The 25,846-nt window shown below is 41.2% G+C and overlaps 1 protein-coding gene across 5 annotated transcripts; it reads left to right on the top strand.

The window, feature by feature from the left end:
• The first annotated feature begins 158 nt into the window (after positions 1–158).
• ttc7b (tetratricopeptide repeat domain 7B) lies at positions 159–25,846 on the top strand. Of its 5 annotated transcripts, none has more exons than XM_085144019.1 (23): positions 159–355; positions 3,258–3,412; positions 3,507–3,582; positions 3,676–3,768; positions 4,042–4,205; positions 5,659–5,780; positions 7,125–7,203; positions 7,868–8,043; positions 8,213–8,276; positions 8,375–8,512; positions 8,641–8,829; positions 8,960–9,077; positions 10,962–11,019; positions 11,331–11,403; positions 11,577–11,737; positions 11,847–11,963; positions 13,607–13,708; positions 14,378–14,475; positions 17,041–17,091; positions 19,658–19,798; positions 21,255–21,457; positions 23,513–23,586; positions 24,005–25,846. In XM_085144019.1, exons 1-23 carry the CDS (start codon positions 235–237, stop codon positions 24,150–24,152), a joined length of 2,721 nt encoding a protein of 906 aa, XP_085000145.1. In that variant the 5' UTR covers positions 159–234; the 3' UTR covers positions 24,153–25,846. The 5 variants fall into 5 exon arrangements, with proteins under 5 accessions (XP_085000145.1, XP_085000150.1, XP_085000146.1 ...); XM_085144024.1 differs by lacking the exon at positions 13,607–13,708 and adding an exon at positions 14,739–15,017; XM_085144020.1 differs by lacking the exon at positions 17,041–17,091 and having other exon boundaries at positions 160–355.

The following is a 25,846-nucleotide window of genomic DNA, read 5'->3' on the forward strand; positions in this document are numbered from 1 at the left end:
TTAAAGGTACATTTTTAATTGTTCTTCTGCGTGATCAAATGGCACCGACAGTACTCAAAGAGCCAAAATAACAGCTAAGTTTAATCAACCAGTGTTTTATTTCATTTTTATAGTAATAAAACAATTAGTGTGTCTTATTTTGAAAGTGGGGACCGGATGCTGGGGTTCACCCAGCGTTAGCTTGCTCCTCCGGTGGTGTTTTGGTCCAGTTGGCGCTGCTCCTCACTCGCCAAAATGACAGCGAGGAAGTCTGGTTCACGACTGGAGATAGAGATAGAGCGATGCCGCTCGGAAGCCCAGTGGGACAAGATTCCAGAGTTGGTGCGACAGCTCTCGGCTAAGCTGATATCAAACGGTAGGAAGTGTGCCGGGTTTCTCCGCTGTTCGTTCATCCAGTGTATGGGGCCTCCTCCCTGGCCTCAGTCCTCGCTACTTCCTGGCAGAGGCAGCCGATGCTGCGAGTTGTCGCCTCTGCTAAGAGCCAGTTACCTCGTAAAGACTTTAAGAAAGAGATGTGACAGGTCTTTGTTAAACTTTAGGAAGGTTTGAGTCTAAAGATGTGAACAGTTCTCGCTGCTGTGATTGAGTTCCTGTGTTCTGACAGCTCAGTTTCCTGTCACGCAGAACTTCATTCAGAAATGTATCCATTTAACGTTGGATGTGTTTGACTAGTGTGGAGGATCAATAACGTTTTATGAATTGTACTTCAAGAAACATCGCTAGAGTAAAACGACAGATTTATCTCACATTTTTTATTTATCTATTTATCTTTTCAGCTCACTGTCCCCTTGCCACCAGTTAAACCGATTTAGGGCGCTATCGGGGTACTTACTCGAGACTTTAATAAATTAATATCACCTCTGCCAATTTTTATTTGTGCCGAATTTTCCAGAAGGTTATAGTTCTAAGTTGTACCCCTTAACATTTATTTAATGACGGCCATGCGTTTGCTCAAACCACTAGATATTTAAATGTGGTAGTTTTTCAAATTCTCTCTGGTTGGCTAAGGTAGCTACAATACGTGCTAGCTGTCAAACCGCTTTCTCAGGGTATCAGTAAACGGCAGTGTGATATTTTAGTTTAAAAGATAAAACCAGTTAAGCAAGGCTGATGTGTTACTCACGACAGACTTTTTTTTTTTTTTTTTTTTTAATTTATTCTTATTTTTATTTTTTTGGTTATTATAAAAGTTACATGCAAGAAGGACTTTCTCACTTTTCTTAATGACATTTGAATGAAATGAAAATAAGATGAAAGATGTAAACTACTTTAACAGAACTATAGTCAAACTCATTTATATGCCAACCTTTGTCATGCAATTTAAATGTGCTTAGCTTTTATGTTTAAACATCATTATTGTTATACAAGGATACGTTGGTTTAAAACTTGTATCATTGCATCTGTAAAGGATATGAAACTGGAAATGAGAGAGATTTATTGTGAGATTTGAAAGAAGCAGACAATAAAGCAGGACCTCTGTAAAAACACCTTAACTAAAAAAATTAAAACTTTTGTTTAAATTAAAAACAACTTAAATATAGTAGTGAAGATACAACTGTAAACAGAATCCCAGTAAACCTGTATCTTTTGCCTGATGGGAGAAGACTGAACTGGTGATTTGCAGATTAGGCAAGGTCAGTGGTGGTATAGTGTGAAGCTGTGGAAAGTAGACTGCATCCAATGATCTTGAGAGCTATATGTACTGCTTTTTCAAGCTGTTGTTTGTCCTGATTGGTTGTGCTTCCTGAGTCAAGATGGAGAAAGGAAGCACACTTTCTGTAACGGTTCTATAAACATGGATCATACCTTCCCAGCTGATGCTGTATTTTCTTAGCTGTCTTGGTGGGCTTTACTAACAATGACAATGGTGTTCGTGTCCCTTGATAACTATTGAAGTATAGTGCTGCCCAGGAAGCGGAAGGACGAGACCCTCTCCAACAACATGGCCAGTGGTGGAAAAGGAGAGATGTTGAACTATTTCCCTTTTAGAGTCAACAGTAAGCTCTTTAGTTTGAGATGTGTCGTAGGTCCAACTGTTGTCTTTTCACCACCTCATCAGCTGCTGTTCCTCACTCCAGTATGCAGATTCCCTTCCTGTCACAGATAAGACTTACCGCAGTGATATCATCAGTGAAGTTAAAAGAAGCAGAGGCATTCCTGTAATTATTTTGGCCACTTAGTAAACAAAATAAAACAAGCTTTGTTAAATTCAATTTCACGTATATGAAAAGCCATAATTGGCCTTTGTTTAAGCTACAACCCCTTTAGTGAGCACCAGATTGTTTTTGTATAACAGAGCGTAAAAGTCTGTTCATGATGACCTGAAGCCTCGGGATGTTTCGTAAGTCCGTAGTAAATTCAAGACCTAAATTCAAGTCCACTGTAGACTAGATGTGGATTTGGGGAATCACCACTGATAGTATACAAAAGAAGGAAGTAGCAACTATCACTTTATACACAGGTTTGGTCTCCACATTTTTGCATTTTTATCCACCACCTTTTTTGTTTGTTTGTTTTGGAGTCATTAGTAAAGATATTCAGATCAGAGCCCGGAGTGCATAATTCTGTCTGGTATGTGTGCAAACAAAGCAGTGTTTCTCCGTGTGCAGATTTGCCTTTCTCACTGTAATCCTGAGTAGTTTCTGAATAACCATTAAGCCTCAGTTCATGCATCATAGTTTACACTCAGGGTATTTTGAGCCCCTGTTACTTACATATTTTCTTCTGTGTTACTTCTTTGCATACTTTTATGGCATTAAATTAAGTCCATGTTGCTTGGCAGATATTTTGCGTGAGCGTACACAGGTTACAGGGTTTGCCATTGTTGGCATGTGGTTGTAGAGACAGCTTGGCTATAGGAAACTTAGATCAAAGAATAAAGTAGATGAAGGCACTACATGTACTGCGTTGATGTTAATGCCTCATTGACAAACTCAGGTGGTTGAGAGAGAACTTTAACCAGGTGTTCACCCTGCATTAGGCCTTAAAGTCATAAGGCAAATAATGAATGAAAATGGCTTGGATACTCACCTTTACAGGTGAGTATCCAAGGAGAACATGCAAACTGCACACCAAGCAACCAGAAATAGGCAGGTTAGGGAGAAACCTAGTGTAAGACAAATAAGGATTATTTTGAACTGGGTCTCATGCTCGTGAGCATAATAGATCAACTGTGAGCTCTCAAAGTGTTGGAGACATGCTGGATGAGGTCAAGAGGATGTGATGTCATGGTTGCTCTGACCTCCTGCTTGTTCCAGATGACCTGGGCGAGCTGCTGTTGGGTGAATGCAAGCTGCAGACGTACCTGAAGGAGAATCCCATCAAGCAAGGTACGAGTCCCAGGGTCCAACGGCCAAAACTGCTGGAGGTCAGGAAGCATCTCACTGCTGCTCTGGACAGAGGAAACCTGAAGGTAACCACTGGGCTGAAAATCAAAACTCCGAACATAGAGACATCCTTTATTATTTATTTATTAATTTATTTATTTATTTATTCCTCTCTTCTAGCCGGATTACATCCAGGAAGCTAGCCTGTTAATGGCCAAACTCTGCTATGTGGAGGGAGAATACAAAGATGCTTTAGGTGACTCACATTTCTCATATTCAACATTTTTTCCCCCCTCATTTTAGTGAATAAGTTGGTCAGTTTATTAATACATAATTCGTGATTTGACAGGGCACTACAGCAAGGTTAACCTGGACGACATGCAGCTGGCTGGAGCTCCTGTGTACAGGCTGTCTATGATAGCAGAGTCTTATGCGACTAAAGGTATACACAGTCCTTGTTTGTGTCCTCCTTAACCTCATTTAAACTGTCATCAAGCTAATCAGCACTAATCTCTGCAGCACCTCTTCTCTCCACACGGTGGCAGTGCAGTGCCACAGATGTAACAAGAAGCCGCAGACTGCACTGTTTGTCTTTGAATGTGTTTAACTGATTTCATCTGGGAAAACATTCATCAGTGACAGTAGGTGATGGTGTCAAATAGAGCAAAATGTCTCCAAGTCACACCATGTTTCTTCTTCTCTCTTTCTTCCTCAGGTTTGTGCCTAGAGAAAGTCCCAGCTGCTTCGCCGTCTCTATCCAATAAGAACACCGGGTCTCCGGCGTCCAACAGGAGCATGACCGAGCGGGAGCAGGAGATCATCACCTGCTACGAAAAGTCTGGAGACATTGCTTTGCTCTATCTGCAGGAGGCCGAGAAGGTGTGTTGTCAGGCTGTGATGACTTCACAGAGTGCAGCGTTTTCTCTGCGTGTTGTTGATTTTCGCTGTCCTCATGGGCGTGTGATGAACATCCTGCTGACTGCGTTTGAGTTTGACTGATGCGCCACCGCCCTCGACAGCCAACTGGCAAACAAATCTCTTCGTCTTTATTTGCCGAGAGCACAGACTGAGCAAACTGCAGTAAAACTGAGAAGGATGCAGCTCAAATATTCCAACCTGGATGTAGTGATACTTGTGAGAAATTCAACAAAACGTGTGCAATATTACAGGTGCTAGTTAAAGTATTTTACTGTATTGTAGTTTATATTCAAAAGTATGCAAAGTAGCTTTCAGACTGATTTCCTCCACCTTTCGTGTGTATATATATATATATATATATATATATATATATATATATATATATAGATATATAGATATATAGATATATAGATATAGTTATATAGATAGATATAGTTATTTATATATATATAGATATAGTTATATATATATATATATATATATATATATATATATATATATATATATATATAGTTATATATATATATAGTTATATATATATATAGTTATATATAGTTATATACAGTTATATATAGTTATATATATATATAGTTATATATATATATATAGTTATAAGAGATTTTTTGTTTTTAATTTTTGTTTTCCAAAACTACCTTATCGCTGTCTTTTGTTCTCTGGTGGTTTGCACGTCTTTAAATATTTTAAAAACTCTGAAATAAAAAGAGAGTTAATAATCAAAAAGGAGAGAGAGCAAATGCTGCAGTAGCAGGTTTGACTGTTCACTTGCTTATTTGATAGTTTTCAAAAGGAGAAAAGCACAATGTCAATAGTCTTTCAGAAGTGGTCCGGTATTTTTAACACCGTTACGTTTCCTTAAACGTGGACTCCTCTGACCCTGAAAGTTAAATGTTAAAATTTGACTGCTCCTCAAGAAGTTGTTTCAGGCTTGTTTAATTACGTCCAAAAAGTAAAAGGAAGAATTTAGTAACCAGATTTAGTTTTTTGATATAGCCTGATATCAGATTCTTTGTCATATATTGTCTCTTTGGACTGCCAATGAGCCAGTTTAGCACCAGTTTAGAAGTTATTTACTAAAAACAGACATTATAAGAGAGAGACGTGGAACTTGAATAATCCTGAATTGAAATTTGTGGAAGAATTCTGCAACGGAAACGATGGTTGTGGACGTTTAATTTTCACTGAGGGACAAAATCAAATCAAATAAAGCGGAGGTTGAAAAATCTAATTAAAATCAATAGAAGTAAACAGTTAAAAGTCATGCAGTGATTTCCACTGCAGAATCGTGTCTGTTTTTTAAATGCAGAGCCGCCTGAGATTAAAATAAGTCTTATTGATTCAGGTTAGGGGGGGCTGAGTAAACTTCTCGTTCTTTTTGTTGTTTGCTGTTGCATAGGCGTTGTCAGCAGGGATTCAGAACCGCAGTCCAAAGCCTGGCCCGACAGCTCAGGACCAGGAGCTGGGCTACTTCCTAGAGACGGGCCTTCAGAGAGCTCATGTCATCCACTTCAAGAACGGGTAAGGGGGACGGGGAACACATGGTGGTGTACCTGAGAGATCAGACAGGAAAGTTTTTACCTCTCTGGCTCTTGCTGATGGTTTTTTTTTTAATCTTAGCAGCCCTCTGTGGGCATTCTTCACTCATTCAGCAGTTGTGGTGTTACAGAGCTGCTGACAGGTGGAATAAAAGCAAAAAAAAGGTGTGAATACGGTTAAGTAATGTTCACGGTTGAGCTCAGAGCAGTTCACACAGCGGTGTTGCGCTAAATGCTGCTGGTGGTTTCAGTGTTGCAGCAGCTGCTGGACGCCTCGTGATAGATTTGTAGTCGCCTGCGTGAAGTTGCCTGCGTGTTTTTGCTGTGAAGCAAACCAAAAATATGTAGACAGTATACATACTCTGTTTTTGTAAATATTAAAGTCTGGTCTCAGGTATAAATATGACATCACACAGCAACTTGTCATAGTTTCTAGGAATAACATGGTTGCATTTGAAGCTTCTAGCATAAAAAAAAATGCCTCACACAGCATTAAATGTCCATAAAAATATATTGTGTGTGTATATATTGGAATGTGACTTTAAATAAGGCCTGTTACTCTTTAACTCTCCTGTCATGTGTTTGGCCAAAGGTTTAAAAAATTAGGTCATCCTGTGTAGAGAGTTTCTTCTTCTTTTGGCTTTGCATGATGTAAATGTGGGGATGATATGGTTTGGATGGTTAAAGATTTCCAGTATGGAAATCTCAGTCACATGACATTGCCTGTGAGCAGAAAGCCCACCTGCTGGTGGCAGCAGTAGCAGCCAGTCAGAGGAAAGGTTGGTGGAGCTGAAACAGTTTAATTCAAACTTAGAGTCCCCACAATATAAAAACAGAATTATTTTAAACTGATAGTCATGCAAAGATATTCAGAGAGTCCAAGTATAAAAACATGGAGCTGGAAATTAGTGTCTGGAATTAGTGAGTTTATATTTGCACCATTTTCAAATTGTTTAAAAAAAATAGTAAATGATGTGAAAGAGTATGGTCTCCTAAACAGCTGTGTTCTGGTGCATGCATAGACTGCCTTTTACAAAATGTAATCAGAATAAACTAAGTAAGTGGAACCTAATTCAACACTTTTATCTAACGGTTTCTGTTTGTTTCCGAGGGGAAGCCAATGAAACTGAGCTAAATCAACTTGTTTCAGACAGAAGATAAACAGAAAAATTGGGATTATTTTGAACTCTGAGTCATGCAAAGCTACTCAAGTGGTCAAAGAAAACCAATACACACAAAATTAGACGAGTATGTGCACTGGACTCAGTGTCGTTCAGCAGCTGGTAATATTTTTTGTCTTTCCTGTTTCCTGTCTCCATCATTGCAGCAACCTGACACAAGGTGTGGGCAGGTTTCGAGAGATTCTTCGAGCTATTGAGACCAGAACCACCCAAAACCTACGAATGGTGAGGAACAGTTTATTAACACTTAAGGGAACAGCTTGGAATTTTTGGGGAACATAATTGTTTGCTTCATAGGTACTTTAAGGTACTAGAAGTAAGATTTTGTTCTAAGCAAAGTTAGAGTTATGCCTCAGCGAGTGGTAGACAGAAGGAGAGAGAACTTACACTGCACGGCACTGCTGTCCACAGATTTTTTGATTTGTACTTCAAAAGGAAAAAGGTTTCTAAATCTGACCTGTAACAACAATAGTGAGGTTAACTAATGGTCACTGACACCAAAATGCAAATGATTTATATCTACACATCCCCAAAGTTGAAAGTCAAACACTTAACCAACAAACAAATGACAGAGCCCAACGCAGAGGCTTTACCCGTTTTCTGTCTGTGGCAGCCGACTTTAACTTCTTCTCATCTTAGCAAGAAGTAATACGTTTAAAAATTTCCCAAATTGTCAAATTGCTCCTTTAAACACGTCACTGCTTCCACAAATTGCACCACAACTGTATCGTCTGTCTGTCTCTGTCTGTTGGGAAGAATCCCAGGACAGGCTGTTAGACATCCAATAGTTGTAAATTTTTATAAGGATGCACGTTAATGACAAAAGGGTCCCGATTAAAGCCTGTGCTGTGCTATAAGAAGTTAATATACAAGTGTTGTGTTCGTACAGACCATAGCCAGACAGCTTGCAGAGATCTTGCTCAGAGGAATGTGCGAACAGAGTTACTGGTCTCCTCTTGAAGACCCACCCGTCGTGTCGCCCCTGGACGATCCGACACGCCAAGGACACACTCATAGCAAGAGCTACAGCCTAAGCCGACGCCCACGAGTGTACTCGGGAGAGAAGTAAGAAGCAAAGCACTCGGCGTGGATACCAGATTAAATCTGCTGCCAGTGTACTTTTCCACCAATTTGTTCTCATCACTTTTCTCTCCATTTTTTCCCTCCCTTTTTTTTTCTCCCTCTCATCCTCGTCCAATTCCATCGGCCTCCCGCTGCGTTCCTCTCCTCGCAGTCTGTTTTGCCCTCAGGAGAACACAGAAGAAGCATTGCTGCTGCTGCTCATCAGCGAATCCATGGTGAGGCACAAACTCTCTGCAGAGTAAACCATGCCAGAACACTGAGCTGGTTTTTCCGTATTCATACCTATGCATACATGGGTATTTGTGTGTTTCAGGCCAACCGTGATGCCGTCCTAAGCAGAATTCCTGAACACAACAACGATCGGATCATCAGTTTGCAGTCGGCCTCGGTGGTGTATGACCTGCTGACCATAGCTTTGGGCAGGAGAGGGCAGTATGAGATGTTGTCAGAGGTGAATGACCCCTCTGTGGACCGCAGTCACAGTGACTGTGGGGATAGTATTTTCACTGCTTTTGTTCCTCAACAAACGTTGGTACCCAGAGACATCCCGATAAAACAGAAAAATGTACCTTCTTTCAGTGTTTGGAGAGAGCCATGAAGTTCGCCTTTGAGGAGTTCCACTTGTGGTATCAGCTCGCCTTGTCGCTGATGGCAGCAGGCAAATCAGCTCGTGCCGTTAAGGTTCTCAAGGAGTGTATCCGCCTGAAGCCCGATGACCCCACCATCCCGCTGCTGGCCGTAAAGCTGTGCATCGGACCTCTCCACTGGGTGCGAACCGTACAGCTGAGCTGCCCTGTGAGGGCGGTTTGTTAGTTCTTAATATAACTGCCTCCAACATGTTCACCGGTGTCTAACTTTCTCTTTCTGTTCCTATAAATTTCCCTCTGTCATCATTCAGCTGGATGAAGGAGAGTGCTTTGCAAAGATGGTGATTGACATGGGAGAGAAAGCAGCTGAATTCAGAGCCAAAGGCTTCTTGGCTATAGGTTTGGTTTACAGCCTCAAAGCCACTGATGGTAAGTCTGTTCAGGAGAAGTTCCATCTTCTGAGTCATTTTCTTGGTGCGAACGTGTGAGCAAGATTTTTATTTTTTCTGGGTGAAAAGAAATCAGGAAAAGCTACAAGTTTGCAAACTCATTGGCTGATTTGGACCAGAGTCCAAATCACCCTTAATACATTTTCTTTTCAAGCCTAGCCCAGGTCAGGAGGGCTTTCTCTTTTTTGTGATTTTGTTTTTTCCAGCCTTCAAATGGTTGTGCATCATAAATTTGTCCCTGCTGCCTCCTATGGCCTATTTCACACTGTTAAAATTTAAATTGTAGGGTCATTTTGTCGCAGTGTCAGGAATTCAGTTCATGTGCAAAAGGCCATGAAAAGACTTCCAAAAAATCCATCACAGCACTTAATGTATGCAGGGGCGTGGCTAAAAATTCTCAGCTGCAGACCTGTCAACAGGGGCCAGTGTCGTGAGATGTTTTTGAGCCTGTTAGTTTGTCTGTTATGACACCTATTGCCCAACAACAGCGCAAACACAAAGAATTTTTGTTTGTAGTGAAGTGAAGTGAAACTGCGATAACAATGAAAACGTTTGATGGTTTTTTTTTCTTTTCTTTTCTTTTTTTTGAGCTCCTTCCTCTTCGCGGTGAACTCGATGCTGCTCTTTCCCGTTCAAGCAACTTTCAACCACTTAATATGACAAGCAAGGGGTGGAGCTGTATATGAAACTGGGCGGTCATTGCAGTGATCATATCTGTGTAATCCTCCTTTGTAACACTTAAACAGACCAGTATTTACAAAATGGTCCTAATGTTTTATACAGTATGACCTGAAATGAGCAACTGAGGCCATAAACCAAGGTTTACGAGGTCCTGACCGTTTCGATGAGGTTTCTATGGGATCATAATTCTTTTTGCCCCCTGGTGGCCATTAAAATGAATGCAGGTTTAAGGTCTTCACTTTTCAGACCCAAATGCTGCTTCCATCTTTTTTATACATTTATTTATGCATATTACACTTGATCTTTAGTGAGCCAGACCAGTGAATATCGTCTTTCTGTCAGTGTAAAGAAGTTTAACTGCACATTTAATCCCTGCGAAAAAAGAAGTGCAGTTTAAGCACCACACCTCACATTTTATTACATTTTGAAGAAATGCTGCTCTATTTAAATGAAAGGAGTGTGTCGGCACGACTCTTTGGGCATAAATTGTAAGAAATGAATGTGTAAAAATACAGTAAAGGGTCTGGTAGCTCAGAGCCCATGCTGTCCTGTAATTAGAAAGCGGAAGGCTTTTGTTAATTGCCAGAAAATGCCATATTTTATTTATTTTCCTGTGGACACGTCGTACAAACGTTGTCATTTTGTTGTTTGTATATTGCTTCACAAGTTTTGTGTTGTACAAATAGCTGTGTAGGAAGTCTTTAGCACCAGGACAGACTTTAAAATTTATAAAAACGCAGTTAAAAGTCCAAAATTTTTACCCTACTTCACAGTCCAGTGGTCCTTATGTTTGACACCCCTGTTGTATACTGTTGCAAATTTATCACAGCTTTGCTCACTCTGAGTAAATTCAAAGTAAGGGAAGTGTGAGTCATAGTTCTGTAAGTCTATGTTGAAGCCATGAGTTCTCTCCTCATTTAAAATCATTCACCTTCTTGAGTTTTCAGCCACTTTTCAAGTGGTTTTGCTTTTGGGTATGTGTGCTGTCAAGGGACTCTTTTTGTTTGTGATGAGTATGATGGCAGATCTCTATAGAGCGCTTGCTTACATGAGGCGATGCAGCATCTGTTTCTGGCCCGGATGTTTTTGCAGTATGAAAAGAAGTGTGCAAAAAGCTGCAGTGATTCCTAATCAGTGTTACTGTAAAACCCATCGGTGTGTTTGTGTCTCTGCATGTCTTTAGCGTCATTGCGGAGCACACAGGAGGAATACCAGAGGAAAGCTTTGGGAGCCTTCCAGAGGTTCGGACTGAGCTATGATGCTCTGTTTTCTTTTTTACACTTTAAACTTACCACCCTGCCAAACCATTACATTATGCTTTTGACTCATTTGAACCTTCATGCTTGTGCTATGACTAATCTGTGCGCAGTGTTTGGCTTTGACATTATTTATTCCCATAAAAATGGTCAGCATTTGCTTCCCTTTTCCACCCGTCTTGCTGCAGCGCTGACCTTATTTTTCCACTGGGATCTTTAAAGTTTTATCTAACCTTATTTAATTTTTTATTTGCTGCCTCTTGAACACAACATCTCCTTTCTCTTCTCATCTGTAGAGCTCAGAGTCTGTCTCCAACTGACCATTTGGCAGCCTTCTACTTGGCGCTGCAGCTTGCCGTGTCCAGACAGGTAATGCGATGTACAGTCGTAGCAAGAGAAAATCAACACAAGTGTTTGTGACACTAAAGGCAGACGTCCAAAATCAAAACTCCAAGGAGTTGCACATATTTAACAAAATGCTTTTTATCCCAAATGTTGTGAAAACCTGTAGTTTGTGTACATATGTGTGTGTATGTGTGTAGATCCCCGAGGCGCTAGGCTATGTTCGACAGGCGCTGCAGCTTCAAGGAGATGACGTCCACTCCCTTCACCTGCTGGCCCTGCTTCTCTCTGCCCAGAAACACTACCACGATGCTCTCAATATCATAGAGATGGCTCTCTCCGAGTACCCTGAAAACTTCAAGTGAGCTCACAGACATCACACTGAGACACACACGATGTCTCATGACTTTTTCTTTTTTTTTTAATTTAGCTGGAACAGGCTGATTGTGAGTTTGTGTGTGTCTGTGTAGTCTGTTGTATACCAAGGTGAAGCTGGAGGCTATGTGTAGAGGACCCGAAGAAGCTCTGCTCACCTGTAAACACATGCTGCAGATCTGGAAGAGCTTTTACAACCTTACCAACCCCAGGTACGCACACACTCCCCCCAGATAAAAACACTACTATTTCTACTACTGCTAATAATAATAATGGTAACAATGAGGATAGAATTTACAAAATGCAGACAGGCAAAACTAGAATATCATCAACACCAAGGTGCAAGATGGATGACAAACCAGACACCAGATGGTTAAAACCATCATGTAATAGAAGGTGGTCACAGATTTTTGTGAACGTCATCTCGTCAGGCAGGTGGTTTCAAATCCAACGGGCCTCAAAGTAGCAGCAGACGTTAGATGTAAGTCTTAACTTTGGAAGTCGAGGATCTAAAGATCGATGAAATGTTCAAGTCATACATAAATATTACAAAACACGGAGCCTGTGGCTAGAAGGCAGGATTGGTGTCATGTCTCCTAGCAAAACCAGTAAATGGCCCCCCAAAAAACCTCTCTGCTCTATGTCAGCCCCTCCCAAACTTAAGAAAAACACTGCACATGGGAGTAAAGTCACAGCGGGAGGTACTCGCTTTCTGTGAGTCGTCCTTTTAATATTCAGTGGGTTCCAATTTTGATTTTTGATGATGATTATCCAATAACGGCTCCACCAAAGTCAAGAGAAATAAAATAGTTATTATTTGGTCAGATAAATGAACAATAACACATGGTTCAAATCACATGGCTTTGTTTTATTGTTGTTTCCTTTTTATAGTCCCTTAAATTTTGGGAATCGCTGCTTCTCTTGTTTCTGGTGCCGTAGCTGGAGCTGTAACAAAACAAAGAGTTTGATCTTTTTTATTTGTTTGATTTTATTTAAAATAATTAGGATACGGTGCCAATAAAAAAAACAATAACTATACCTGATTTAAATATTACTATCCCCTTTAAGGTAATATATACTTCCAGATTATTACTTGTGATCAGCGGTTTAAAACCAAACAAAGTGCATCAGATGTTGAGCACCATGATGTCATCCCCCGGGGTAAAACTGGGCGTCTAATCTAATGTCTTGAGGAGTTGGAGGGAGAGCATTTGTAAACAAGGCAGGTGGCTCTGATTTCTCATTTCTTCTACTCTTGAGATTGAGCTCCCTGTGGCTTTGACCTCTATTCCAAAATAATATTAAGGCTGACGGGTCGCTGCTGTGAAGATCTGAAGATGCAGCTCTCGTCCTAAATAAGCACCTTCGTGTGGTCATAATGGGACTGGTGTGCCTCTGAGATGGGTGCAGAGGTGTGCAAGGAGACTACCTTGAAGGATCTGGCCACCAAATGTAACATTTTTAAGACTTTTAAAAAGAATTTAAGACTCTAACTTTGTGAAGACTGGATTACACTGAACTACCAACTGAGCACTTTCATGGAGAAGCATTTAATTTATTCTAATGGTCTTGGCAAAATATTAGTTAATAACATAAACGGTAAATAAAGTTTACTGTTGATGTTAACCTGATGTTAGGTTTGTTTTTAATTTTAATCAAAACCTCACTATGTGAAAACTTAAGCTAGTATTAGTTTATATTTATGATCCTGCAACTCTTGCCCTAATTAAATGTGCATTTAGTGAGTTTTTAAAAAAAATGTTTTACACACTTCTTTTTGCAAATTTTCTGAATGGATTACAGCGTAATTATGAAATATAAGACCTTCCCCGACTCTCTCTGTTGATTCTGACAGTCTGTGGAGTGACTTCTTTGTGAAGAACTTGGGAATTTTCTGCAAATATCCAAAGGATGTGGCATTTACGCCCGCTCCCGAGTGCCGCTCCCAGTGCCAACAGTGAGGAAGTTAACATTAGCTTATGAATGGTGTCCACTAATCACTAATGTCAACAAACAGGCACAACAGGAACATAAAAGAAAAAGGAAACACTGATGTGGCTTTAAATATGGCATTTAATCCATAGTTTTCAGGACTACAGATCACTTTAAGCCATCTTTTTTTCTAGCTAATGTTAGCCAATGCTAGTAATATGTAATTTCTTAGTTTTTTTGTCTGTGTGCATTTGTCCCATTTAAATATTTCAATCATCAAACAGAATTTAATACAAGATAAACATAACCAGAGTAAATACAAAATGCACTTTTTAAATTATTTCATTTATTAAGCGGCGAAAAACCTGCCTGTTCCTGTGTGAAAAACCTGTTGCCCTCTAAATCTAATAACTGGTTGTGCCATTCTTGGCAGCAAGAGCTGCAATCAAGCATTTGAATAACTGGCAATGAGTCGTTGTCTCTTCATTAATAACACAGTTCCCTTGAAGCTTAATCTAACTAAGAAAACAAAAGGTAACCAAGGCACTAAAATGCTTTATCTCCTTGTTTTGGAGGTCATGTTTGCTCAGCAGCTCAATCCCAGGCCGTGTGTGTGCATGTGTGTGTGTACTTGCATGCGTGCGTGCGGATGTGCTTTTTCCCTTTGTTTAATTCCACGTGTGTTTCGTGGCAGTGATTCGGGGCGTGGCAGCAGTCTGTTGGATAGAGCCATAGCAGACAGGCGACAGCTCAACGCTATGACCCTGCCTGACTTCAGTGACCCTGAGACTGGTAGGTACACACACCTGAAATCTGTGCTCGGCGTTCATCAGTAAACTTGTTTAATTATTCTTTCTCATCTAATGGTCATCCTGATGTCTTTTTTACAGATAGCAGAGGGAAAAGTCTATAAAAGAATCTGATTTCTTTTAACTTAATGTATAAAATTTAAAAAATGGGAGCATTTTAAAAAATGTTGTTTGAAAAAAGGTCTTTTTGTTTCTTTAATCCTTCATTAATTTCACTCATTTCTGTTTTATTTCCTCTTTTTTAAGTCTCAGGTTCTTCATCTTCGCTCTCTGGTTTCGAACCAGTCTCCCCCACCTCCCCCTCCACCATGTCCACCGTCTCCTCCCCGCTGTCTTCCCCTTCTTCCCCTGTCTTCATCTTCCAGCCTCCCCGTACTCCTCTGCCTCCACTCCGAAAACCACCTTTCCGCTCTCCTCTTCCTTCCCTTCCCCCTGCCCTTCCTCCTCCTCTTCCACCTCCACGCACAAAGACCAGGACTCACTCCTTCTGCAACCACGCCATAGTCCGCCAGCTGTCCTCCAACTGTAATCCTCCTCCGCTCTGCCTGTAGCACGGTGTGGAGACTGACCACAAACAGATGTCGTCACTAGTTACTTTTGCCTGTTTCTGTGATTTTCGAGCTACATATGTTATGAGTTAGTTATAACATCGTAAAAATTTATGTCCAGAAACACGAATAGAATTAAAGATCCAAACTATATTACGAAGCATTTCGGAGCCTCCTGAGAGACCAGTTGGATCTCTGTCATGCTCATGAAGTCATGAAATTTCCAGTACTGCAGAGTACTGTCAGGCCAAGCTGTATTACTTTAATAATGCTGAGAAATTCACTGATATTTAAAACTTAAAGAGGACGGAGGCAGCACCATTTCCTGACACATTCAAATCCTCCTGGATGTGGTTTTAAGGCAAAAGAAAAATCTTAAAAGTTAAAAAATGCTTCTGTATTTTTTGGAGAAGATATTAATTACCTGCTTTGCAATTATTTTCTTACTTAAAGGCATCACTTGTTAGTTCCTGGCTTAATATAATGTGCCCATAAACCACCAGCTATCTTTGAATTGTTCGATATCTAAGAAAGCTCCTCTTATGAGCAGCCACATCCTTCTTGTGCTTTCACCCTCACTGATGCTTGAGCGGATCGTGAATTAGAGAGATTTGTTTAAGCCTGGACAAAGAGACTAAAGAAACTAACCATTTTGGAGTTTTGGCTGAGACAAACTCCACAGAGCTGCTGTAAATCCTGGCATGTTTGCAGAAACTTTGATGTGGATTGAGCTGAGTTTTGATGCATTTGCTTTGCATATTTTGTTACTTAAACATGCACGCACGCACACACACACTCATTTTATTTAGCTAAAATTTATTGCTCAGATGGGGGGGGAGGCAGTTTATGTTATAAAAGATTTTTTTTCCACAGATCACAGCTGCACTTTCTCTGCACCTCTGTTTTTGTTTTTAATAATTTTCAGTGTTTCCATCTCAGCCAGCATTAATTTGTCGTGCTTCCCAGTTTTGATGTTGACCGTCCTTGTTGCCATCTCTCTTACTAATGATAATAATAATGGTAATGGTTGTCTTTTAGATTATTTTTCCCGCAGGCCACAGAACGGTGACAGCTAGTCGATCATCATGGTTACTGAAAATATGATAAATTTACTTTCTTTAGGAGATTTTTGAATGATTAGTTCAGTAAAAAGCTAATTCAGATACGCAGGTGCACCACATCATGAGGTGTAAAATATAATGTTCCTCACCAAATTTTGAAACAAAAACCTGTCATGACTTGAAATATGGGCCTTCTCGACATTTTGGTATTTAAAAAAGCTTTATGGCACTAACTACTTAATAGGCCACTGGGTGTGCATTTATGGAGGACTGACTCTGCCAAACATTTAAAAAAACAGAAAAAACCCCCCCAAAAGAATGAATGACTCAGTAAAATGAAGTAATTTTCCATTAAGCAAACAAACTAAAACATAATTAGTGTTTTATAGCACATAAAAATGAGCTTTTACCTACAGTTATTTTATTATTATTTTATTTTAATTTCCTTTTAGTGCATTTATTCCTACAAATAATTGTTATTTACCGATTATTTTTTCTTGACCTAAATATTTCAGTATTTCCACACATACTGATTTTTTTTTTAAATTTTCTATACATATTTTTTTTCCATCTATGAAGAAACAGCCCTCTTATTTTGAAAGTTCAGTTACTGCTAATTCCATGAGAATTCTTTTTACATTTTTTTTTTTTTTTTTAATGTAGTTATTCACAGTTTGGTCTGTTTCGGTCCTCCATATTCACATGTTCAATCAAATCTCTGTCATTAGAAAGGGTGCATGAGTGGAAGCAGCTCGCCTGCTGTCATGTGGTCTAAAAGTGACGGTGTGAAGAATGAAAACCCTGCGGGGTGCTGCAGTCTACCTTCTGTGGATTCTTTTGTTTTTTTCCTCATCATGCTTTGGATATTTCTTCTGTCTCTTCCTCTCTTTCAATCATTAACAGTCGTCTTTCTGTTTCTTTCCATCCCTTCGTTTTAAGGCGGCCTTCAGGACGCTAACACTCTTGGTCTTTCCTCCATGTTTTCTGTTTGTAAGTAGCCATCTAACCTCCATCTTTTCTTTTTTTTTCTCCCCCTCATCCATTCTTCCGTCATTGCTCCCCCTTTGTCCCAAGAGGTCCAGATATGTGCCATATTCATATAACGAGAGTATGTGCAAATATCTTCTGCTTTAAGGTGACATCTGTAAACAGTTTTTTTTGTTTTTGTTTTTTAAATCATGCTGGTGGCTGATCCAAATGCCCACAGTGAGTTAGAAGGAAGAGCTCAGGCATCTTTTGCATGTTGTCACATTAAAGCAGCGTGAAGGTGTTCAGGAAACAACTTGTTTGGATTGTTTTAGAGCACAATCCAGACGAGGGTCTTATTTTCCAGCACACAGGTGTTATTTCTGATGCGTTTATCTTTTTCGGTAACGTGAAAGAGAACAAAAACTCACCAGGAAGCAGTTTCCTTCTCACGAATGTGATGGTAGTTGTGACAGTAACTGTTACAACAAGCTCGAGGCAAATTGCTGACAGATGCTCAAGTGTTGTAATCAATTTAACGTAATCTGGCTGAAATCTAACAAACCCCTGTGGGAAGACTTCCCACAGGGGTTTGTGGGAAGTCGCACAAATGAGGAAGTGGTGCAGTTTCTCATGAAAGGCATTATCAGCTCTGTACAGCTGATATCCTTCTCTGTATTCTGACACTTAGGCTAACGATCGCATCTTTCACATGATGTCAAAGTACCGCTCGTGTCAAATATGGGTCTTTGCAAAGTTTTGCGTTATTTCAGTGAGTGCCTCCCGCCTGACGCCCTCAAAATCAACTGTGTACCATAACTTACAAGCTAAGTTTAACCTTCATACCATGGAATTTGGCACTATTTTGGTCTGTTTATTTTTTGATAACTGAAAAGCACATTTAAGTCCAGAAGGAAACACGGGTTGAAGGTGAGCCTGTTATCAAACTGAGGATAAAAAGAAGACCTCGTTTTGAGCAGCCACATATCCCACATGGTAATCTGACCCTTGCAAATTTAGCCAAGTTTGTTTTTTGGGTTTTTTTTTATATGGATCGACCAAGCTGTATCGAAATATTGACTTACACCGATCAGCCCGCCCCAGCCTACTACTCTACAAACCCTCAGTGACCAAGTAGGGCGTGGACTCTGCAGTGGTTTTTTACCAGAGGAGTCATTAAAATTCTTATTTAAAGAGGTGGCAGCAACACACCACTGGAAAACATTCAAACACACCCTGACATCTTCGTAGAATCACAACAAGCATAACGTGCAACAATAAACACTCCACGAATGATGTGAAGTCCAACACAAACAAAGAGCAGCACACACAAACAGTAAGACCTGCGGGTAGAAACAAAAAAGAAAACGGCAGCTGGAGGAGGATCGGAGGAAAGGAGGTGCACGGGAGCATAGTAAGCAACAGATAGATGATGGGGAGGTCACAGGGTGACAGATCTGAAGAATCTAGAGGCAGGGAACACTTTGGGCTTCATGTAATCTGTAGATCTTTAATTCAGTGTAATTCTGGCGTATTTAATACATTCGTGCAGACCTCCCTCTCACTGGCCACCTCCTCCAGCTCCTCTAGGGGTGGAGGTGTTCACTGGCCTTGGGTAAAAATTCACATTTGCCATCTTGCAGTACAGAAACAGGCTTGCAGACAGACGATGCACAGAGCAAAGTGAAACAAAGTAAGACTGAAATAAATCAAATAAAGCTTCAAATTACCGAAACAAACTCCACCTGCAGGCTGAAGGTGTTTATTCGCCATCATCGGCTTAATTTAGGGAGCGCTACACGCCATCCTGCCCGTGTTGTGCTGCGTTCGGCTGGGCTGCTGCATGGTGGCATCTAATAAATTACTCTACAGCAAACAGGATTCTCAGCTGAATCGAGACATCCTTTTGCCACGTAGTCCTCTCTTAGAAATCTTTAAAATTCAAATCTTCTCCTTTTTTAAAATATTTTTTTATTATTGCTTCAGTCAGTGAAAGGGACAGATCAGATTAAAGCAAGCTGTGTTCATTTTAAATTTAGAAAAGACTCTAAGAAGCACGTTTTATTCATTTTTAATCCCTTTAGGTTGTAATGCATATGACAGTTTAGCGAAACAAGACAAAGATCAAATTTTGTGATGTGTAAGGGGGTCGTTCTGTGTGGCGTTGTGATACGTTTGGCTTTTGTGGACCTGCTTTTCCTCCCATGCTGGCCCCTGTAATAGTCCGCGGATACGCAGACCATCACAGCGACACTTCTTTTAGTTACTAATGAGCAGAGTGATGCAGTTTTATGCATGATGGTGACACTAATTCGTTGTAACTCAGGGCCCTAACACTGTGCCGCCGAGTGCTGAATGGCGTGGACTTATTTTAAGGCTTGAAAAACTGTGTGCCAGTGTGGACTCCAACTGTTTACTGCAACCAAACACTGCAGAACCACAGTAATCAGTGGCCTCTGCTGTTGTTTTGTTCAGTTAAAATCACCCTGCATTGTGGCACATGGCTGCCTAACACTGCTGTTGTAGTGGTTAGTCACAACATTTGGAAGATGGCGTATTCGTCTGTGATGGTTTGATTTCCACCTTCCAGGTTCGGTGCACGCTACCTCCATAGCAGCCAGTCGTGTGGAGCAGGCTCTATCCGAAGTCGCCTCCTCTCTGCAGAGCAGTGCCCCCAAACATGGACCCCTGCACCCCTGGATGACCCTGGCTCAGATCTGGCTCCATGCAGGTATCCTCTTACTCATTCGCAGCGCACGCATGAAAGTTATTTTATGCCTTAATAATTAATCATTTTGTAACTAGCCGTCAAATACAGCAGGGCGCTGTCCGCTCACCTCTTTCGCTGTGGCTTGTGGTCGATATTTGCTTCATCAGAGAATCAGATATGAGGTCAGAGTGAGTGCACCGGCATCAGCCTGCAGGACTTTATTGAAGAGCAGTTTGATTAGATATGTACTGGATATATTAGATTTGCCCTCACTTGAGCTCAGATTCTGATTTCAGCGACCAGACTGCGGTGTCCACACAAACAGACACACACACTCGGGCTGAGGTAGTTTGTCCGCCTGTTTATCTGTCCAGCTGCTTCCTGTCAGGGTTGGCCATGTCCAGCCCGGCGATACGGCTAATGTAATCAGCCAGTTCAGGCTCATTTCCTCCGTCTCTACTCGTATGATTCTGTCTTCATCACACCAGCGCAGTGAAAGCATCAGCTGGGCATGAAGTGAAGAAGTCTTTTTTTTTTTTTTCTGCTCGTGCAGCTTGAAGGGAAAAATGTTTTTATCCTTTCTTATTTTCTGCATTATGTTAAGAGTATTACCATGTCCGTGCAGCAAAAGCAGTCCAAAAGTCACATTTAATTAGTCATTCAAACAAACAAAAACTGCACATATGTGCAGGACATATATGATGACGGCAGGTCAGTGGCGAGGTGTGTCGCTGGAGATATAGATTACACGTCAGGCATCAGCTCTGAGCCCCTTTTTGTTTGCAGTGGTGATGGACAGGCTAACAGATGAGGTCAGGCAGGAGTCTCTGTGGACGATGATGGACTTTGAGAGTCGGGAGCAGGTGGAGGAAAGTCTGGGGAGGTGGAGGTATGCTCTGGAGTGAGGAGGAATGGAAGTCAGTAGAAGAAAAACTGAATATATGTGTGAGAATGAGAGAGCAATGGGTGTAATAGTGAAGCTGCAAGGAGTGTAGGTAGAGAAGGTAGATGAGTTTGGAGACAAAGTTGGAGAACTAAGGCTGAGATCGTTTTTTGGACATGTGTGGAGGAGGAGTAGCGGATATACTGGACAAAGGGTCCAATATGGAGCTACCAGGCAAGAGGAAAAGAGGAAGAACACAGAGGATCAGTATGTCAGTAGAAGATGCTGGGATAGGGTGAGATGCAGGCAGACTGTAGCCAGCCCCAAAGGGAGCAGAAGAAAGAAGAAGATGATGAAGAATGTCTGATTACATCCACAAAAGATCAACAGATACGAGAGATCATATATCATCAACATGTGTAAACTTGCACCGAATGGGCTTCAGATGCTTTGAGGAAAAACATGGAACAAAAATGATGTTTTCATAAAATTCTTTCGGTTAAGATGTCACAGTTGGAGGAATTTGTTTTTTAGCCCTGGAGGTTCACAGTGTTTCTATCAGTTTTAAATTCTGCGTGTGTCTCTGTTGAACAGCTGAGGTGTACATCGGCATGTCAAAACCTGCTGAGGCCACGGCGTGCACGCAGGAAGCCGCCAACCTCTTCCCCACGTCCCACAACGTCCTCTACATGAGGGGGCAGATAGCCGAGCTGAGGGGCAACATAGACGAAGCCAAGCGCTGGTACGAGGAGGCCCTGTCCATCAACCCGACTCACGTCAAGACCATGCAGAGACTGGTAAGACACTCTGTCCTCCACCTGCCCGCCTGCAGTGCCCTCACACCCTGATGGGTTTTGTGTGTTTTTATGTAATTACCTACAGTCTGCTGGGACGGTTAAACCTCACCTGAGGAGAGCAAGTTTGTTTTTTGTTTTCAGTCTGCGCCGTCTGCCCTTGTCAATGCATTCACTCATGTTGGCAGGCCAGAAACGAACAGATCTGCTGATGCAGAGAGTAACACACAAAAATTCTCTCCACAGCAATGGCAGCTGAAGGAGGATCAGTACGTCAGTAGTCAGTGTGTCCATCTGACCCGAGTGCAGATTAAAATGTTTTCATGCATTTGGAGGCTTTTGACAATTTGTGTAGTTGGTATTTTAGCTTGAAAACTGGATTTTGTGTTTTTTAGAGTTCTAAAAAAGGGTTCTGCTTGGTAATTGTGGGGAAAGTTTCGAGCTTGTTTGTATCTTTTGAATGCGTGTTTGCAGGAAAAAGATGGTGTAGTTGAACATGCCTATAAAGAAAATTGGCTTTTTCTCCAATTTATTCAGCTTATTTAATGTTAAGTGATAATTTAACAATAGATGAAAAGAGTGAAAATAATAAAAGTGAAATAAAGAACTGAGCTGACTGACCCACGGTGGAACATCAGTCTGCAAAAGTTAAATCAGGTAAATCAAAGGAAGTAAAAGCTGAGACTAAAATGAAAAGCACATGAAGAGTACTAAAAAGAAAAGGAGGAGAGATTAAAAGTGCAGTTATGGAACAAAGAGAAGAAAAAGAGTAGGTTGGAAAAAAAATATGATGCAACCTTAAGTTAAGAGCAACTAAAAACAGGAGGAATTCATGTTTATTTATAAAAGTTAAAAACAACAGGAGTTCAGTCAGAGTGCTTTCCAGTCACGAATAAACAGAAATAATCCGGACAGGACTACTCGACAACTCTGATCCATTTCTTCTCTTCTGGATCTCTTGGTGTGCCTGGCATCGTTATTAGTTTAAAGGGTCTCCTTCCGGGTTACTCTGCTAATAATCTGCGGACGCCATGAGGCAGTGAAGCAACCCCAAACCAGATGATTTCATCACCTGCAATGACGCCAACTTACAAGAAGAAGAAACACTTCCCTCATCATACTCACTCGCGCTACTGTAAAAGTAGGACGGCAACCTCTTTGTGACTGGAAGAAGTCGGAAATTGCCAGTTGAGGTGATCACTGGGACACCCTCGATCTTCGACTGCTTTCGATTGGGGTCGCCTTTTGAGAGGCAACCTGTCTCCAGACTTGGACCAACTGCAGTCATGTTCACAAATAATTTGGGTCATGCTGTGGTCTCCAGCCACTGTTTTCCATTGTTCTGTTTCCATGGGGTTAAAATTCTGTTAAGACACGTGGTTGACAATAAGACACACAAAAAATGGTGGGTGGCACCGAAAAGCACAGGTGTCAAACGTAAGGCCCGAGGGCCAGAATCGGCCCGGCGGAGCCTGCAAGAGTTTTATTTTTAGTGGACAGTCTCAGGAATAAACTACCAAAAGATGAAAGTTGGCTGGACGTGGCCACCCGTGTAAAAGGAGTTTGACATTGCTGCTGTAAATGAATTCCTTGCAACACAGGCGTCGATAAAGACCAAGTGGCCACTCGAGGAACTGCACATTTTGGCGCATTAGCTGTGGAGGTGGCTGTCCCTCAATAATAAACCTGTTGAAGATTACTTCCATTAGTTTTTCCCATTTGCTGAATTTGATCTCCATAGCTCTCATGCAAGAAAAAAAAGGGAGTAGAGAGCTCAGACCCAATGAAAATCCTCATCTTATAACTGGAAGTGTGTAAAATACGGCAGGTAGTTTGCGGTAGAAGATAAATGACACGGCGCACTGTGTAAATTTGAATCTCTGGTTTTAAATTCTTCATGAATAATAAATGTTAAAAGTGAGAGGAGGGTGGCGGTTACCGATATTAAATGTAACTTTAGAGCTTCTTTTTAAATGAAGCCAACTGCTGAATCATTGACACACAGCATGATAAAAAAGGAGACGTTCTCTTCTTCTCTTGTTGTTTTCTCTGTTGCAGGGTCTGATCCTGCACCAGCTGCAGCGTTTCAGTCTGTCGGAAAAGGTGCTGAGAGACGCCGTGCAGGTGAACAGGTGAGTTTGTTTGTGTTTAAACATGGTGATGTTTGTAAGTTTTCTTCTTTAAGGCACCTGTGGTTCAACATTTTTCTATTTCCTCACTTCTTCATCTTTCCTTCCCACTTCCTCTTACATCCCTTTAATTTCTCCTCTTCTTTTACTTCTCCTCCCTCTTTCTATGCTGCTGTTCTCCTCTCATCCTTTTTTCTTCCTCTTCTTTTTTTCTTTGCTTTCCTCTCCTCCTATTTCCCATCTTCTCGCTTCCTTGCCATCCTGCTTTCCCTCTACTCTCATCTCTTCTTCCTCCCCTTCTTTCCTTCTCATCTTCCATGTTTTTCCTCTCCACTATACTCTTTCCTCTACTCTTCCTTCCCCCCTTAAATTTGTTTCTGTTCTTCCTCTTGTGACCTCTTCATCCCTCTGTCCTCCTCAGCACGGCTCACGATGTGTGGAACAGTCTTGGCGAGGTGTTGCAGGCTCAGGGAAACACCGCCGCTGCCACTGAGTGTTTTCTCACCGCCTTGGAGCTGGAAGCCAGCAGCCCCATCCTGCCCTTCACCATCATTCCCAGAGCGCTATGAGAAAAACACACACACAGAGCGTGCCTGCATGCCACTTCACAAACACACACACGCACAGACCTGTGAAAAGGTGTACTGCCAAACCTTCACACACACATAAACTCAGAGTGTATATAGAAATGCAAAGAGTACAAATAAACAGGCTTCCCTCTGTCCACCCGTGCTTCCCACAATGCCTTTCTTGTGGCCATGTCCCACGTCTACGTGAGTGTGCGTGTCTCCTTCCCGCGCTGCGTGTTGTCTCCTTCGTCATTAGTCTCAGAAGCCTGAAAGTTGTGTTTACATGTTGTTTAGTCCAAATACACACACATACACTCTGAGCAATTTTAACATAAATGGATTCGATTTCCGTTAAAAGCCAAATATGCATTTACTTGGTACTGTTCACATCGATGCAGCAGAAAACAATCTTTCAAAAGTGGATGCAAGCGCCAAAACCTGTCCGTCCCGCTCCCTTCCTGTTTTTTTTGTTTTGTTTTCTTATGATGATTTACTGAGTTCAGCAAGATGAGAGAGCACCATACAATTTAGAGCCACCAGTGGACCCTGTTTTCAGTGGGTTCATGTCTTCATTTTTAATCCCTCTCCAGAATCGAAGCTGAAATCTTGTTTTTCTACAGTCGACTTTGAGCATCATGGGAAATATCGTAGTTTAACATCTGCGACAGGAACGAGCACTGCTGCCCTGCATCTTTTCTGCTTTCTGATAATTCATCAGATAAAACTCTGTGTAGTCTCTGTGTTCTGCCCTCACCTGGTTTAGTCAGTGATAAATATTGCTGTATGTATATGCTTGTTTTTTTTTTTAACACTACAAAAATTCAATCCCATTTTATATGCACGCACAAACACTATAGATCAGCAGCAGATCGAGCTGGGGGTCGAACCACTGATGAGTATTGCCTTCACTGTACTGTAGCCCTGCACCCGTGTTAGCATTGTTAAAATTTTGAAGACAGGAACCCACTGTAGTAAATTCAGACTTCTGAGTGGTCAATGGTGTTTGACTCGACACTAAGATCATTTTCCAAAAGTATCTGTGCCACTTTTTGGTGCTTGTATCCACTCAGGAAAGATGCTCGTGTAATGTTATCTGCATCTGCATGGAGGGGGATCGTTGTTACTGTATACCTGGCTCAGGATCAGCCAGGTCTTTAAGGTATCCAGCGGAGCATCGACGGACTTTCGCTGAGAAATAAATCGGTGTAAATGCCAAACCTCGGGTTGCATTCGCCCTCGCGGGAAATCTGATTTCCTGCAGCTGATCTTAAAGTGTTTTTGTGAAGTTTTTAAGTGGAAAAAAATCGAAGTGCCACCTGGAGCAACTCAAACAGCAACAACGTATAATCTGCGGAAAACTGTTGGAATCTGTGCCACATCTTTCCTCCGGAAATCAGATTTCCTTGTTGAGCGCAAATGCACCCGCAGTGATTGTGTTGTCTTTGTGTCCCATCACCAGATTAATATTTTTATTTTGTTTTTGATTATAAATACAAAGAATTATTGCTGTATATTTCATTGTTCCACTAGTGTATTATTATTTTAGAGAGTAAATTATAACTATTTTCTGGAGAATGATGTTGCTGAGAGAGAGCGAGGTATGAAAGGACATCCTCCTGAGCTCAGGCTGTGAGTCCTTTGTGCTGTAAATGAATGATTATGAAGACCAAGATAATAAAAGTGGATAAAAAGAA

The sequence above is a fragment of the Neolamprologus multifasciatus genome, chromosome 19 (genome assembly GCF_963576455.1).
Source record: "Neolamprologus multifasciatus chromosome 19, fNeoMul1.2, whole genome shotgun sequence".
NCBI classification, from domain to species: Eukaryota; Metazoa; Chordata; class Actinopteri; order Cichliformes; family Cichlidae; genus Neolamprologus; species Neolamprologus multifasciatus.

Bases quoted from the DNA above. Each gene is read 5' to 3' on its own strand.
- ttc7b (XM_085144024.1), top strand. From the start codon at position 235: ATGACAGCGAGGAAGTCTGGTTCACGACTGGAGATAGAGATAGAGCGA. The intron at 3,583-3,675 runs GTGACTCACATT...GTGATTTGACAG, and splicing joins AGAATACAAAGATGCTTTAG to GGCACTACAGCAAGGTTAAC. The intron at 8,277-8,374 runs GTGAGGCACAAA...TGTGTGTTTCAG, and splicing joins TGCTCATCAGCGAATCCATG to GCCAACCGTGATGCCGTCCT.